Source organism: Brienomyrus brachyistius, chromosome 1, assembly GCF_023856365.1.
Source record: "Brienomyrus brachyistius isolate T26 chromosome 1, BBRACH_0.4, whole genome shotgun sequence".
Lineage (NCBI taxonomy): Eukaryota > Metazoa > Chordata > Actinopteri > Osteoglossiformes > Mormyridae > Brienomyrus > Brienomyrus brachyistius.
Window position 1 is genome coordinate 19,752,385 of NC_064533.1, and position 15,670 is coordinate 19,768,054.

The 15,670-nt window shown below is 47.5% G+C and overlaps 2 protein-coding genes across 15 annotated transcripts in view; one reads left to right on the top strand and one right to left on the bottom strand.

Annotated features, from left to right (window-relative positions):
- Positions 1–6,143, top strand: part of dpp6a (dipeptidyl-peptidase 6a) — a 142,699-nt gene extending 136,556 nt beyond the window's left edge. For all 6 annotated transcript variants that reach the window (XM_049005958.1, XM_049005960.1, XM_049005956.1 and 3 more), the window contains 6 exons: positions 38–92; positions 837–936; positions 1,912–1,970; positions 3,212–3,284; positions 3,454–3,527; positions 4,469–6,143. In XM_049005958.1, the coding sequence (XP_048861915.1) occupies positions 38–92; positions 837–936; positions 1,912–1,970; positions 3,212–3,284; positions 3,454–3,527; positions 4,469–4,618 (511 nt within the window). In that variant the 3' untranslated portion in view covers positions 4,619–6,143. The remainder of the gene's footprint in view (positions 1–37; positions 93–836; positions 937–1,911; positions 1,971–3,211; positions 3,285–3,453; positions 3,528–4,468) is intronic.
- Positions 6,144–9,863: 3,720 nt separating this feature from the next.
- LOC125732318 (rho GTPase-activating protein 21-like) overlaps positions 9,864–15,670 on the bottom strand; it is a 60,292-nt gene continuing 54,485 nt past the window's right edge. For 7 of the 9 annotated variants that reach the window (XM_049005950.1, XM_049005951.1, XM_049005949.1 and 4 more), the window contains 5 exons: positions 15,486–15,611; positions 15,350–15,391; positions 14,995–15,100; positions 13,147–13,175; positions 9,864–12,658 (listed from right to left, as the gene is read on the bottom strand). In XM_049005950.1, coding sequence (XP_048861907.1) covers positions 11,030–12,658; positions 13,147–13,175; positions 14,995–15,100; positions 15,350–15,391; positions 15,486–15,611 — 1,932 coding nt within the window. In that variant the 3' untranslated portion in view covers positions 9,864–11,029. The remainder of the gene's footprint in view (positions 12,659–13,146; positions 13,176–14,994; positions 15,101–15,349; positions 15,392–15,485; positions 15,612–15,670) is intronic. The other 2 variants (XM_049005955.1, XM_049005947.1) reach the window with 1 other exon arrangement.

Here is a 15,670-nt window from a genome sequence, read left to right on the forward strand (position 1 = left end):
ATGGCTAACATGTATGCCTCCCCCTCCCCCCTTTCAGCTTCATATCCAAAGAGCAATACATCGATAAGACCCGCATGGGAGTCTTCGGAAAGGTAAAGACTGTCGCTGCTGCTCCCGATAATGAGGGCATATGACCCCCACTGAGCACTCAGGTGGGGGGGGGAATGCTAAAAATACTAAAGTAATACTAAAGTACCACACCACCAAACTCTGGCAGTGTGGTAAAGAAGGCTCAGTACTGGTGGGGGTAATGCAGGGACAAATCCAGTGGGCTCTAATGACAGAAGTGGCTTGGCTGTAACCCTCATGCTAATAACAACCCGAACCCAAGTGGGGGTAGGTGTAGGAGAAAGTGAAGGGCTGCTCTGTGTTTGGGGCTCCAGTGGTTTAGAAAATCCATCGGCACAAATAAATAGACATTATTTAAAAAAGACCAGGCTTTTCCCACTCTTGTGTTTCCAGTGTTGTAAAGCCTGCCTCCTGCCTGCTGATGTTTGAGAGGCTCCCTCACAGATCATTCTGCCTCCCACTGGGGGACCAGAAGAATTGACAGTATCACCAAGTTCCACATATGATACTGTACACTCAAATCTTTCCGCTTACCTCCACTTACCGGCTCCTGACCCTCTGAATGCACGAGCCGCTCTGCCGGGGAACATGGTTTTCTGGTGTGAGCCCGTTGCATGCAGTGTTCTGTGATGACATCAGTCTGGCATCTGGGAAGTGCCGTAACGGCGTGAGTGAGGTTCGGTGGGGCTGGCCTTAGTCCGCGAGACAGCGGGTAGGCCACGTGTCAGGTCCGAGACTGAAGCAGGAAGCATGTGTGCCCCCTGCAGGTTTATGGTGGATATTTAAGCAGCCTTCTCCTGAGCTCTGAGGATTCCTTACTGAAGTGTGGAGCAGCAGTCTCACCCATCACGGACTTCGAATTATACGGTAGGGGGCACAGGGGGGTCAGGCAGGGTATAGACATACATTACAACCCCTCCTTGTTTAGTAAAAGAGTTCCATTCCAACAACGGTTGGTAAGCAAAATGGTTGCTTAGTGAAAATCACAGTAGCCTAGACATGACCAGGAATGTGCGTATGACTTTACTGTGCTTTACTGTCATTTTCTTGTACATTCTACTTCAAAGATCACTGTCACTTCACCATGTAGTGTTGTTAGGTGTCAGAAATTCGGTTGGAAATGCATGCGTTGGTCAGAAAATGATTTTTTTTATTACTGTCGATATATTGATATCGTAATCAAGAACATTCATATTGTCATCCGTTTGAATATTTTGAGTATTGTGACATAGTCTAAATACTTGATTTCTTGTATAAGTGATAGTTATAACTGTTACACTACTGTTACACAAATTCCATCACAGTATGACTTGGTGTAACATATCATTGTCACTCTCAAATTAGTAAGTATTAGTAAAACAATTTGGTCACCATAGTCAGAAAAACCACCTGTCATATTTTACTGTTTTCCGATTATGAATTTTAGATCATGATAAACATGAATATTGTGAAAATATCGTGATAACATTTTTCAGGCATATCGCCCAGCCCTATGTCATATTTGCGAATGGTTGCTAAGCAAGCTGCTTGCCAAATAAGGAGTGGTGGTATGCACAGGAAACACGGAGGACACTATAATGTTTGTGTCCCTGTGGCAAACACGTTTACACTGTTTTTCTTTAGAGTATGGGAAGGAAAATGTATTAGTAAACGATGCATATTTGACACAAGAAAGACCTGAGGAAACATAGATTGGTCAATGTCTTATGGGTCTCGGTGTGTTAGCCTGGGTGACCATTGAGTGGCATGTGCACCCGTCTGTGGAACAGGAACATGAATCTAAAATGCAAGTCACAATTTAATATGGATGAATGCTAACATCATCTCTGCCCTTTATTTCAGCGTCCGCATTTTCGGAAAGATATTTGGGACTTCCGAAGCCAGACCCGAGAGCATATGGGGTATGTTGATGCTTAATTGACATGAAAACTAGAGATGGCACCACTCCGATACCCACTCCCAGTATTGGGCCGATACCGGCAAAAAAAATCCGAATCGGATATCGGAGGGGTGGGAGAGTAAGAAATGGATCTGATTGTCACACACCGTAAACAGAAGTGAGGGCCAGGTGATGGTTCAGGAGCGCATGTGCGACAGCGCTGCCATGTGGGCTGTGTGAAAATATAGTAACTGTACTCCGGAAGCAAAAAAATGTATGAAAGGCTGGTGCTGATTTTTCTCAAGTCTGAACACAGTAAAATTTATACAAACTTAATGTTTTCAGACTTGTATTCTTTCTAAAGTTTGGTTAATTTCTATTTAAAAGTTTTACCTGCGCTCCATTGTCTATTTGGTCTTGGAGACTTATTGTATACATTTTGACTAGAAATGGTTAGTTGGGGCTTATAGTGATATTTTTATGATTGTTTTCTTTATTATTAGATTTGGTGACTGATTGCACAATTTGCAGGTTAAAAATATTACTGTTAATTTTGTGAAAGGTGTTACTGAATTAGACAAAGAAGCAGACTCGTGTTGGCTGTGGATTTCTTCCTGTATCGGAGCTGCATAGTGTTTGTTTGAGCAACATGACCATTATATTTTCCATTCTTAGCTTCCTCCCCCCTGCCAGTTATGTCCTCTCTTTCTCAATGTCGACGTTTGTCCCGATCTTGGACTCTTTGTGGCCTCAAGTGTACGTTGCAGTGAAGTTCCTTTGGACTGACATCATTCCAGTTGCCCAGGAGGCGGAGTCATTTATTTTCGATCGATGTCACGACCGTGCGGTCTGACTGTTTCTTGCCAGCCTCTCTTTCCTGCTGCTGCACAGTCTTTCTCAAATGGTGCCACTACAACACTAAATGCAGACAGTTTGCCAAATGTATTCATACAAATATCTCATTTAATGCTTAGGTGATGATAAAGGGGGAAAAATTATCAGATTACCAGCATCGGCACATACTCAAAATTTTAATATCGGTATCAGACCAGAAAAAATTAATGTTGATAGGTGTAAGAGCAATCAGGCTACAAAAGGTACAGCGGGTGGGATCTCTGTCCAACACCGGTCAGTGTTGGCTTTATACTGATTCCAAAATAAGTAACCAATAAGTAACCGAGCAGCATGAATGTCAGTGATTGACAGCGTATGATGATCCTGCCCAGCTTAGCTTCAGCTTGCAGTCTCCATTTATTTCCACAGATGGCAAATTTAGCAAACCGTGCATCGCAGTTTGAAGATAAGAAGCTCTTGATCATTCACCCAACAGCTGACGGTGAGTCACGTCCAATTTGCTGATAAACACCTCCCAGCTCTTGAAAATGAAGCACCCCAGTGAAATCTGAGGAGGATCCTTTCCGGAAACTGCTGCATTAAAAGTCATCCGTTAAAATTACAGTTGATGGCAGTAAAATGTTTTATTTAATTTTTCTGTCTTTCTGCAGAGAAAGTCCATTTTCAGCACACCGCCAAATTCATTAGCCACCTCATCAACGAAAAGGCGAATTACACTTTACAGGTGAGCACTATTACAGCATTAGGACTCGTGTTGGGCGGACTAGTGCCTCTTAATTATGTGGTGAAGTACAACAATCAAAGGTTTCTGCACACACTGAGATTTTCTACATTTGCATGTTACTCACTTAACACTTACTAAAAATACACTCAATATTCTTTCTAACTAATACATTTATGGTATATTCACCATCTGAGTACCATTATTAGCAAGAAAATATATCTTTGATTTGATCCAAGTAACTTCAGCTAGCAGTTATAATGGCTGAGAAAATTCAAGGCATCCTTTCAACAAGGGACATTAAGTACTGGGATGAAACAGTTAACTAGTATGTTTAAAGGTAAAGGACAGCCTAGAAATTGCCTAGACTTGCCTAGACCACACAACCAGTTAATAGGATGTCAGATATTCACCGTTACATACTGTACGTGTTTTATTTGACTTATATTTTCATTTATAGTTGTTCGCTAAAAATTCCAATGCTTAACAAGAACAAAAAATGTGCAGTTTATTAAATAAATGGAAAGGTGGTAAAAACCTGTGGTATGCAAAACCTTTTGACTGGTAGTGTAGGTGCAGATAGAAAGCAGACAGACGGCGGGACTGTTCCACAAGCGCTTTGTGAGTCTCTGTTGACAAAGCATTATAATCCCCTTGCAAGGCCTAATTGTACTTAAAGAAATTACTCACTCTCAGCTGCCTGATATTCACCTATTATCCTTTCTGTTATCCTTCAGTGTTAGTTTACGGCTGCACCATTTGTCAAATTAATGTTAGTCCTAGCATCAGCTGCAGCTGTGCCGCGATTTCAAATGTTTTATTAATCCTGATAAATTCCCTGCATATGTGGCCTTTTGTAGGTGCAATTTTCCCAGTTAATTCCTGCCTTGCCAGTATTCCAGGGTGAGGAGAGGTTAAATGGTCCTGTGCCACTTTCCATACAGATCTACCCAGATGAGGGGCACTACCTGCACAGCAAGAGCACCAGGCAGCACGAGAGCCAGTCACTGGTGAACTTTTTCGAGGAATGTTTCCGGCCCCCGGACAAGGCCTTTGAGGAGAGACTGGAAGAGGAGAACGAGGAGGAGGGGTAGCCGCAGCGGCCCCGCGGGGGGGGTCCACCCTGAGCCAGCCGCTCAATATGCAACCAGCCGGTTTGTTCCTCTTTTGACTCCTCGAGAGTGCCCCCCACCCCGCTAGTGGCGACCTGCCTCACTACCCTCCTTTCTCATCCTCGGCCTCCGAAGAACTGAGAGCATCAGCAAAAGCGACATCCCACCGCTTCACACACCCCCCCCCCCGAGGTTCTCTGGACCACACGGAGCATGTTGAAGGACCTCACTGGCTTATGTCGGCCCCGTGCCTTTGGTCCCATCTATCGGAAGACCTCAGACACACCCACTTCCTGCTGAGCATCCCCTGCCCCACCCAGCCATTCGCTTACAGATCCACAAAAACGAACGCAGGTTTTATAGCACAAACATTTGGATTGAATGTCAGGACTCTTTCTGCAGAGTCTTTAAAGAGTTACTGAAATTCTGAAGTATTCGGGGGGCTTTATATGACCGGGTGGTACGATTTTTAAATCATGATGAACTTTCCACCTTTGACAGTGTTTGTGTCCATCGTTCTCATGTAAAGTAGCACACTAAGCGTCGTTGACCCCCTCCCACCTCCGTTTATTTCCTCTCCTTCTCAGTGTTTGTCCCGATCTTGGACTCTTTGTGGCCTCAAGTGTACATTGCAGTGAAGTTCCATTGGACTGACATCGTTCCAGTTGCCCAGATGGCAGATTCGTTTGTTTTCAATCAGCGTCATGGCCGTGTGGTCCGACTGTTTCTCGCCGGCCTCTCTTTCCCGCGGCGCAGAGTCTCCGCCGTGTCACGGAACCAGAACCATCTGGACCCATATTAGTGACTGTGCCTTACTCGGGTAGAGAGGTGGCATGCTTTGCCAAGCCTCAAACGCGTTCAAACAGGGGCTCGCTCTGACGCGCCCTCCTTCACTGACACCTGTTGGCTACGGAGAGCTCCGAACTTCACTGGGGCGTGTCCATGGACTTGGACTGCTCTGCAGAACTGGGCTTTTCACATCCTGGTGCCACTCTTCTTTTGCAAAACTGGGATAGCAGTCACAATTTTGCCGTTAAAGCTTTACGATTGACAAATTCTGTATGGTCATTTTTACAGTTTGAAAGCTCTTGAGGCACAAGTGTGTTTTTCTTTGTTCGAATGTGTATTATTGTTGGGTTAAAGTGCATGACAGCCCCCATCTGCAGCTGACCTTTCACCTCTGTCAGGTGACTGCCTCCGCTGAGTTGCATCCCATCCTCAGTATTGTGAGTGAAACGTTTCATTGGCTTGTTGTACAAAACTGTTCCTCAACGTCGTCTTAGTCAGTATCTTAGTGTTACCTGTGCGTTTCGGCAGCTGGAGAGAGATGGGTCGTCTTTTCTGGCCCCCCATGTTTCACGCCCCGCTGATGTAGTCTGAGGACGGGGAGAGAATCGCTGTTACTGAATGGACATGTGACTGCACACTCCGCGAGCTCAACTGAAACAGAAGAGAGGACTTTGGCATGAAGGTTAATGTTGTAAGAATAAAAGCTATTTTACCATCATGCTGTGACTTTATATATTTTTTTAATCCTTGGTGCTGCTTGTCCCGCCACCCCCCCAGCCAGCTAAATTTAGAGCTGTGAGTGTTGGCCACATCTCCTCTACTCATTAATGCATCTCCTTATCACCCACAGAGCTATACAGGATTTTTATACTCTGAGGACTATTGGGATTCATAAAGCATTGACCCAGGAATCAAAGGCTCTTTAGATTTCCTTATTGTGCTTTTATGGCCCATAGTGATGATCGAGACATGAATGGACATTTTCAGACGTTACGTTTGTCCTACAGCTTTCATGATGAGTTGAACCGTAAGCTTGTGAATGTAGTGGAAACAACTATGTTCATCTTCATCAGCCCTTACTTTCTGAAGCAAGCCATCCGCGTGCGCTCAATCCCTTTGGATCTTGGGTGTAAGTATGATGTATGTGTGGACCAGGTGGCCAGGCAGACAGTGTTGAACTGTGTGGGTCTGCTTTTTCTCAAGAGTATGATAAAAGTTTGCTGTCCATATATCCACCCCTCTTCGACCTGCTGGTCTGGGTTGTGAGGAGCCTAGACCCTATCCCAGGCTAATAGGACATACTGTAAGGGTGGGATGCCAGTGCAGTTCAGGGCAGAAACACACACACACACACACATTCATATTCTGGATAATTTAGAGAGACCAATGTGAACAACTAAACTGCAAATGCTACAAAAAACTTAGTGGATGGACAGAGCAGTACTTAATGTAGTGTCAGCTGACCATGCACGACTGCAAGGAGCCATTTGATGTAGGATGCTGGCCTGCAGTGCAACACCCATACAGCAATCATTCTTAAATATCCCTATCTTTGTAAGTAGAACTGGTTACATGGGGATTTGATGGTCGAACTCAAAGGCTTTAATAATTGCATCTCATGAACTAACTACAACCATAAAGACATTGAAGAATATAGTACTTGATGCACCTTTGAGCAGATATACAGGAATGTTGTGGCCCATTCATGAGGGTGGATGGAGTTGGTGTTACCTCTAAGTGAAGAGTAGTACAAATGATGACGCCCATCTTCCGTAACAGCCTGTCCGGTGTGGGGTCATGGCAACCGGCCTTCTGTAACAGCCTGTCCGGTGTGGGGTCATGGCAACCGGGCTTCTGTAACAGCAGAGCCTTTTTCCTGCTCTCCGGAGGCAGGTGAGTGGATCCTTCAGCAGCAACATATCTACAGCTTGCTGGAATGGGGCTTTTATTCCCTCAAGGACTCTCATTAGATACTACACGCACTCTTTCCACTACCTAAAAAAAAATCAATTTGTAAAAATAATTTGAAGTATTTACTTCCAAAACGGCACGGCTGCGTCTGAAGCACTGGTAATTTTGCGTTTCCGCTCTCAAATCTCTATGAAAGGGACGAGGCAATGTGTGACCCATCTGTAGTGATGGTTCCAGTTCTGAGTGAGCGGCGCCCCCCAGTGGGCCAGAGAAGATGTACCCCACAGGCGCGGTCTCTTATTTGCATACAGATTTTCCTCACTTTATAATGGTGCGAAACCAATGCACATTTGGCAGTTATCAAACTTTGAATTTTGATGTGTAGCCGGGCTATCGATATGCCATACGATACTCTCTACTCCATGCAGCCCCGCTTCCAGTCTCTGTAGCGATCGCCAGCGTAAACGTCGCGTAGTGTTTGACGCCACATTGTTCGGTGTGTTCTTCCGTTTAACCAAATAAACTTCCATCCATCCATCATCTTCCGCTTAATCCGGGTGCAAATAAACTTTTAAGTAATTAATTTGACTTGTAAATTATTGGTATTTAGTTATAGTAGTTATTTACACAGTATTATTCGTAATCACCTTTTCAGTAACAGTAGTTGCTTATTTATCGCCTCATTTTCATATTCAACTTACGATGTTTTCCATTCATCAGGATGTTACCTCATCGTAAGTCAAAGTGCAACTGTACCGCCTTAACACACTGAGGTTATACTACAGCACATGTCCAGCTGAAAAAAGATGTAAAACAAAGCTAAGAATAGCATGGCCGAATCAGGCTGTTGACTTTGCAAGAAACAAGGCGGTAGATTCAAAAGGTGCCGCTCAGTCGCTTTTTGCTGGCACTGCACAGAGAATAAAATGCCTCAATGTACATAAAATTACATAAATGACTTCCTATTGAAGACTACCATCATAAAAATGTTCCTCCTTTAGCTGCCTCGAGACTTATAAAGCCATTTCTAGTCTTGAAATTTAAAATTCACAATCTCAGTACGAGATCAAAATGTAAAATCGTCAGCCAGTGAGGAAAACTGTATTTAAAAGTGTTTTAATGTTATAACATTCACTGCTTTGGGCTGTCATTTATCTTCCCTGTTTCAATTTCTGCAGTGCTTAAAATAAGAGTTTAAAATAACCCAAACGATAATACCTTCATAGCAGTCTTGTCAGAAATAAAATATAATTCGTGACCGCTAACCGAAAATACACTCGCAGTACCACAGCTCCCCCTGGTGCCCAAAAATATTTCCGCATGTTTGTTCCTTAAGAGGCTAGGCATTTTTTTTAAATTAAGCAATTAAAAGGACATTTAAGTAGGTGATGCAGGCCCCTGGGGGAATTTAAGCAGATTACATTTTTGATCTGGTCACCGGAACCATGTGATGACAAGTATGTCATTGCTACGTTTTCCAGCAATTTACCTACTGGCTTGTTTGTATTGGGTGAGCGATGGTTTTAATCTAAGACCATTATACTGACAGTCAACCTTGCGCGAGGCTTCCAAGGGCTTAGAGTCCAGGTTCCATGGACAGATTTTCATTGGCAGCCAGGAAACTAAAGAGAGGACAGGAATTAGCAGTGATTGGGGTTGCCAGCTTTGGTCAGCTGCCTAGAGCAAAATTTTTAATTCGCGACAAGTCTGCCCACACATTTACACGTAAGTAACAGTTTTTACTTTGTAAATTGTTTTGTAAATAGTAAGTCGGGTTTGAAAACTACCCCAACACTTTTGATGTAGCTAATTTTAAGTTAATAAAATAGATTTCCCATAAGGCTTCTTGCTTGAACATGATAGTGTGAAACCGTGAGTGTCACACCAGATATGTAAGACTTGGCAACCCTAGCAGTGATGGGGATGGTGCACTGCCAGCTGCCATTTTCAGGGATAATGTCCTATTTCACCTAAATGACATTCATGACAGAGAAAGAAGCCACCGAAAGATGACTCGGAAAAAGGCCCGGTTGTGTGTGGAATAAGCCCTGCTTGTATGGTAGTCCTCCATGATTTAACATCCTTTTATACAACTAAACCCCATGTCTGCACTGTCCTCTCCAAAATGTGCAATACAGTCTCAAGGCTGCAGTTGACTTTGAGGGGAGTACAGGATCGAGTCAGCTTCATCGGGCTCGACAAGCATTTCAGAAATGCAACAGCACTGTTGGGCTGCAGAGCGCAGGTGGCAGCTAACGTGATGTAATGGTGAACTCCGTCAGCCCCCTTGAGGAACGTGGAGGAACTGTCTTGTGTTTTACTGGTGGGTAAGCGGAAGTCAATAGGCAAAATAAAGAGTAAGCTTGTTAATGCAGTCAAGTAGGAAGTAGGAGTGAAAGAATGATTACCAAGGATCGGATTTATATCCACTCGTGTCCCAGGTGCTTTTTGAACTGTAATCACTAGGTGGATAATTTACCACCAACCGCTAATTTATCCATACAAAAAAATAGGCACGTAAGCGTCATCACATAAAGAAGTTTATTTCCAGTGTCTTGGGGGCCTGCTATACTCAAGCATCATACAATGGTCCAGTTCCAGGAAGCATATTCTCATGCAGTCTTCGAGGGAGGGGGCTAGTGTTTGATATGTTCCGTTTGCTTTACTAGCGACATGCTTATATTACAATGATGGCACTGGAGTAGGTTGGGGGTCTCTAAACATGATCTATATACACATTTAAGTTACTTATTTTACAGAAATATTAAAATTCAAGTCCCGATAAAATCTAGAACAAAAATAAACATAAACCGCATTAAGGTTCATCTGGAATGGCTGACAAATGGAAACTCATGATTCACCACTGCAACCGACACCTGACAAGAAACGACCGGATAAAACGTCGGTAGTGGGAGGCTGGGTTTTGATTTTCACCTTACGGCTCCGTGGCAAAGCCTGTAGCAAGTCGACGAGGCACTTTCCTGAAGAAAAGGATGTTTTGCTTTATTGTGATCAAATGCCAGGAAGGGTAAGACAAAACACAGATGGACACAGATGACCGGGATTCCCTTCCTGTCGTCTAAAAAACATTTTAAAATTATTTGTGTTGGTTTTGTTAAACTCACATTGTCTGGCTGTTTAGCACACGCCGTGAAAGACTTTCCACGACGCAACAGCACAGAAAAAGCAGCCCTCACTCAGGCTGAATGGCGATAACTCAGACTTCAAGTACGGAGAGAAGTATGTACACTCTGAACGGAGGACAAGACAGAGAGCTCCGCCTCGGGCATCCAAGCGGGCTCCTACATTCACGGGATCCTCTTGGGAGAGGGAGCTAACCAGTACGGCTTGAGGCACGCTTGTTACTGCAGCCTTCAGGTAACATCCACGTCACCCATACTGACACCGGTTGTGGGCGTTTCCGACAGCCAATTTGAGCCATCTAGAAGCATCTTACCATGACTGGCAGAGTCGGGTGAGGTTTCCGTCCCCTCTGCTATTGTGCAGTCAATTAAAACGAGGTTACATTAAAAAAAAAAAAAACATATTTAATCCAGTTACGCTTGTTACACTATACATATGCACATACATACACGCACATATACGTATACACGCATGTATAAAATAAGCTGCGTGGTAAACGGTTCAGATAAAAAAGCTCCACGCATGCTCAGGTGCTTACGCCGCGCCACATCACAGGTACTGGTAGAATCTGGAGCGTACCACCTGCGCCCCTGACAGCTTATGCGGGTGGGCGTCAGCCGCCAGGCTCAAGGCCTGTTTGTTTTTGGCTTGTAGGCCACCCCCGTTTGCTTGCTCCACCTGCTGAGGGTCTGCAGATGTGGCGGCTGAGGTCTCGTCCTGGACCGGCTGCGCGCAGCCCCCCCCGTCGGCAGCGGTATCCGGGGCAGGCTCGGGTCCTCCGCGGCAGCGCTCCCGGGCGATCCACTCCCGAATCGAGAAGTCCTGCGAACTACACTTGGGCTTCAGCCGGTCCATGGCCGAAAGCTCCGCCTCTGCGCTCCGGTCGCCCCGCCCCTTCCAGCTGCCAATGACTGCCAGTTCAGCAAAGTCACGCTGTCCCCCCATGGTGTGGCGACGCCGGACGTTCTTCTTCCTGCGAGTCTCTGGTGGTGCCGGGGCCGCCGCCTTCGGCGTGCCCACCCCGAACATGTCATCCGCTGATGTTTTCAGCCGGAACTTCAGCCTCTCGGTGATCTTCAGCTTCCATGCCGGCTCCTGCCTCTCTGACTCCGCCCTGGAGGGGGTGCTTAAGCTCCCACCAGACCGGCCTTTCTTCATCACCTCCAGGACACGGGATAGTCGGTTGGACTCTCTATCGCTCCGCCCCCCCTCTGATGATTCACTGTCTGTCTTTTGCCGCAGCGACCGTCTCCGGGACAGCGTGTCACACTCGACCAGTTTGTGGGTGGAGAAGAGGCACCGACCTTCTGACCTGGCCGTGTCATTATCCTCAGCGTCGCCCAGATCGCCACTGGTTGGGTCTAAGGGGCACCCCATGACCTTCTCGCTGTCCAGGGCGGGACTGCCACCGGCAAATACGGAGAAGTCACTCTCGCTGTCCGTTTCCACTGGCCGTCCCTCACTGACCAGCTCGCTGCGCTCGTCATCCGCCTCGTCTCCCCGACTCTCAGCCACTGACCGCACCTCGGGGCTGAGCGTGCTGCCATCGGCCCCCATCAGGAAGGTCATGGAGGAGGTAGTGGAGTAGTCTGAGGTGATGGAGCTGACCTCCGCTGCAGCCGTCGCTGCCTCGCCAGCCCGCCCTTCCAGACCAGTCCGTTTCCTTTGCCGGACCCGGTGCACAGAGGCCTGGGAGCTCATGGTGCCCAGATCAGACACAATCTCATCCAGCAGTGAGGATGGCTCTGACAGCGAGGACTTCCCTGGTGCTGCCGTTCGGAAGCTGAAGCTGGGGGAACCGGTGTGCCGGGGGCTGGGCGAAGGGGAGGGTGATAGTTGTGCCGGGGAAGACTTCTCTTTCACCAAGAATGAGTTCCAGTGATCCTTCTCCATCTTGACCGCTGGCTCAGATCCCTTTCCATTCTCCTTCCCAGACTCCTGGCACTCTCCAACGCCAGTCTTATCCTCCTGGCCGGCTCTATTGCGAAGCCAGCTGGCGTCCCGGTTTTGATCCTGCTCCGCTAGCCCCCGCCCGAGAAGCCCACCATCCAGGTCATCGTCTGAACTGCTAGGCTGCAGCTTCTCCTTGGGACTCTTTCGTCTGCGGTTGGCCACAGCAAAGATGCAGGACACCGGTAGATCTTTGCGCAGGTCCTTCCCGGATCCCCAGGAACCCTGCTGGTGGAGGGGAGAAGAGAGACAGGGCAGCGGATGTTAGCGGCAGAAGCTTGTGAGCCATCTGGCAAATTCGTCGCGGCCTCAGTGGCGGGAGCAGAGAGCGGGAGCCAACAGGCGAGTGGAAACGCCACAAGGGGGAGCCGCGAGCAAACAGTCTTTGAAATATGGTACCGCCCGAGTTCGGCAGAAGACGACGTCTGGCATTCCTGATCAGAAAAACATTCCCCCCGTGTCCAAAATCAGTACTCATGCTGATCCATCAGCCAAGCATTTGCCTGCATGTCAGCCAAGGGTTAGAATCTTTATTTTTTTTGGAGGTATGAAAGAGCCGAATGTCCTTAAAGTGATCCTCTCTGCTGGATTTCCTCTGTCACACCCCGTCAGAATGCTGCGGGAAAGACTCCACCCGAGGGGGGACAACCCCGGGACACCTACCTCACCTTCCAAAATTCCCTCAGGTGCTCTTTGCCCCCGTGACAGACACTCACCTTAGACTTAGCAGAGTCACTAGCCGAATCTGCAAAGGGAGACAGGAAGACAGGGAAGAGACGGTTAAGGCTCTGGCTACACCACACCCCGCTGAGCATGATGTCAGAGCACAGGGACACAGAAGCGCCACAGAGAACAGTCACCATGACAAGGAGGGCCGTAATGAATATGAAGAGCCAGGCAAACGGGAAAGACAACCAGACGGAGACAGATTTGTGAGAGCAGTAGGTCATGCACTCACAAGCACCATGTTACGTTCACACCAACGTTTACTGATGCAGACACTTTCCCACATCTGAGAAGCCCAGGAGCAACACAATGGTACTGAGGTCTTCACCGTCTCCAGAGGGCGAGAGTGCCGTAAGGCCATGTATGGGCGCACGTGTACGCACAGTGTCACATGACCGATCAAGCACAGACACCCGGAAATGCCACTCCTACCCTGCTAATCCAGTGTTTAGCTAGAATGTTCCCAGCAAGTGGATGCTGACCGGACCACTAAAGCCAGCAGTTGTGTAATTGCTCTTCCTGGTGATGCTCTGACTGCCCGACTGCCCTCCAGGAAGGGAAACTCCCAGCATGTGCAATGACACGCAAAGACGACAGCGCTGCCAATGTTAAATGGACACGCCGGTCACCACGGCATAGGGGGAGCAGGCTGTGATGTGACAGGGAGCAGGATGACGACCACACAGCGGCAGGGGCGGAACGTACCACAGAGACATGACGGGGGAAGAAAGGGGCTAGCTTTCAACACCAGATACTGCAGCCGAGGGGCGGGAGAGCCCTCATTTAGCCAGCTGGGGAAGTGCCCGATCTCTCCAAGATTGGCTTTTCGTTTTTGGGAAATTTGAGCCTTTTTTGGGGTCCGTTTTCCCCCCATTAGTTTATAAAAAATGCTCAGCCCCCAACCACCCCTTTTTGAGACATGGCGTTTTATGTCGTATGAATTGGTAAGAACCCAGGAACCATACCGTTCTACTTCTCCTCACGGACGGCTTCGGAGACAACAAGAAACAGCAGAAAGGCTTAGAGGGCGCCACCTGCCTGTGTGGTGATATTCTTAAATGATCGCACATCACAGATGATAGAATGGATTCTTTTTTTGTTTGTTTGTTTTTTGCGCTCTCTCCAATTTACAAGAATCGGGGGTTCCTGCAGACTAGGCAGCTACATTGGGGACAACAATCCTCCTTCTTCCTACAGTTCCAGCTGTCCATCAGAGATATTACAGAATCCATCAGTGACATCACCGTGTGATAGACTCCTCCCACTTGGCCTGTTTCAAGATCGGTATGTGTGAACGCTGGGAATAGCCCTCAGACACGCAAGGAAAACTAGACAGAGGGATCACTTTTATTGGGAAAGAACATTCCAAGTTAGTGCAACAGTACGGCAGAATTACACAGAAGTCGGGGAGCACTGGAGTCAAGTTCAGACGGGGTTAAGTGATGAAACAGGAACTGAAAAAGAGGACTAAAAAACATCCATATTGTTTAAGGCAGCATTTTCAGTAGAAAGGAGTGTCTTAAAAGGAGATGAAACAGGAAATGAAAGTGAACGTGGACACAGGCACATTATCATAACCAGTTTCCCATTTTCATGGGAAATCTCTTAAGGTTCATGACGCCGTCATGTCAATGGGATTAAATAGTCCCTGTACGCCCATAAACGGCATGCCTGAAAGCGAATGGAAAAGGTGCATACTCTGACTCCGAACTCGGCGCAGCGGCCGCGCTCTCCAGCGACGAGTTCACCACCTGATCCAAGGCGGATCAGCATGCTAGCGCTAGAGGTGCGAGAAGGAGCTGACCCACCCCGCAGATGCTCTGGTCCATGGACGTTACCTGATACGTCTCCTGGAGAGGTGCCCGTCCGCCCAATGTTGGTGAGCAGATGGTCAATGTTTGGCACAGGCTGACACTCAACCGTGTTCTCCTGCTGGACTGCGGTCTGGGAGGGGGTGGGGGGGTTGGGGTTGGGTGAGCCATGGTAGGAAAACCGAACCATTGATCTTTAGTCACTTGCCTCGACGGGCCCCTCGATATCCGGACAAGGGGTCATTTATGTAACCAAAAGAGTCACATGGGATTTAATCGCATTATAAACTCTCAAAGTAGCAATTATGCTAACCATGCAGCATTTAACCCCGCCCCTGTTTCTGACACAGCCCCCCCCCGCCGACCACTCATCGATACACACCATTGGCTCCTCATTCCCATCTTCTGTGAAAAACCAATCATACTGAAAGAGAAATGGAGGGAGAGAGTTGGAATCGTTGCAGTGGGCCGCGCATGGAGCAGACGAACAGTGCGTGGTGTGCAGCCGCGGCGCTCACGTGCTGGATGAGGGTCTCCACGATTTTATATTGGTCGGGCATGTGCGTGACCATGTGCGTCATGTTGTCCTCTGAGGAGCGGACCAGCGTTGGGCCGAACACGATGGCCAGGTTCCGTGGCTCCATCTACGAGACAGAAGAGCGGGGCCCAGTTCAGTCAGTCAGGAGTGAAGCCCGGAGAAGCG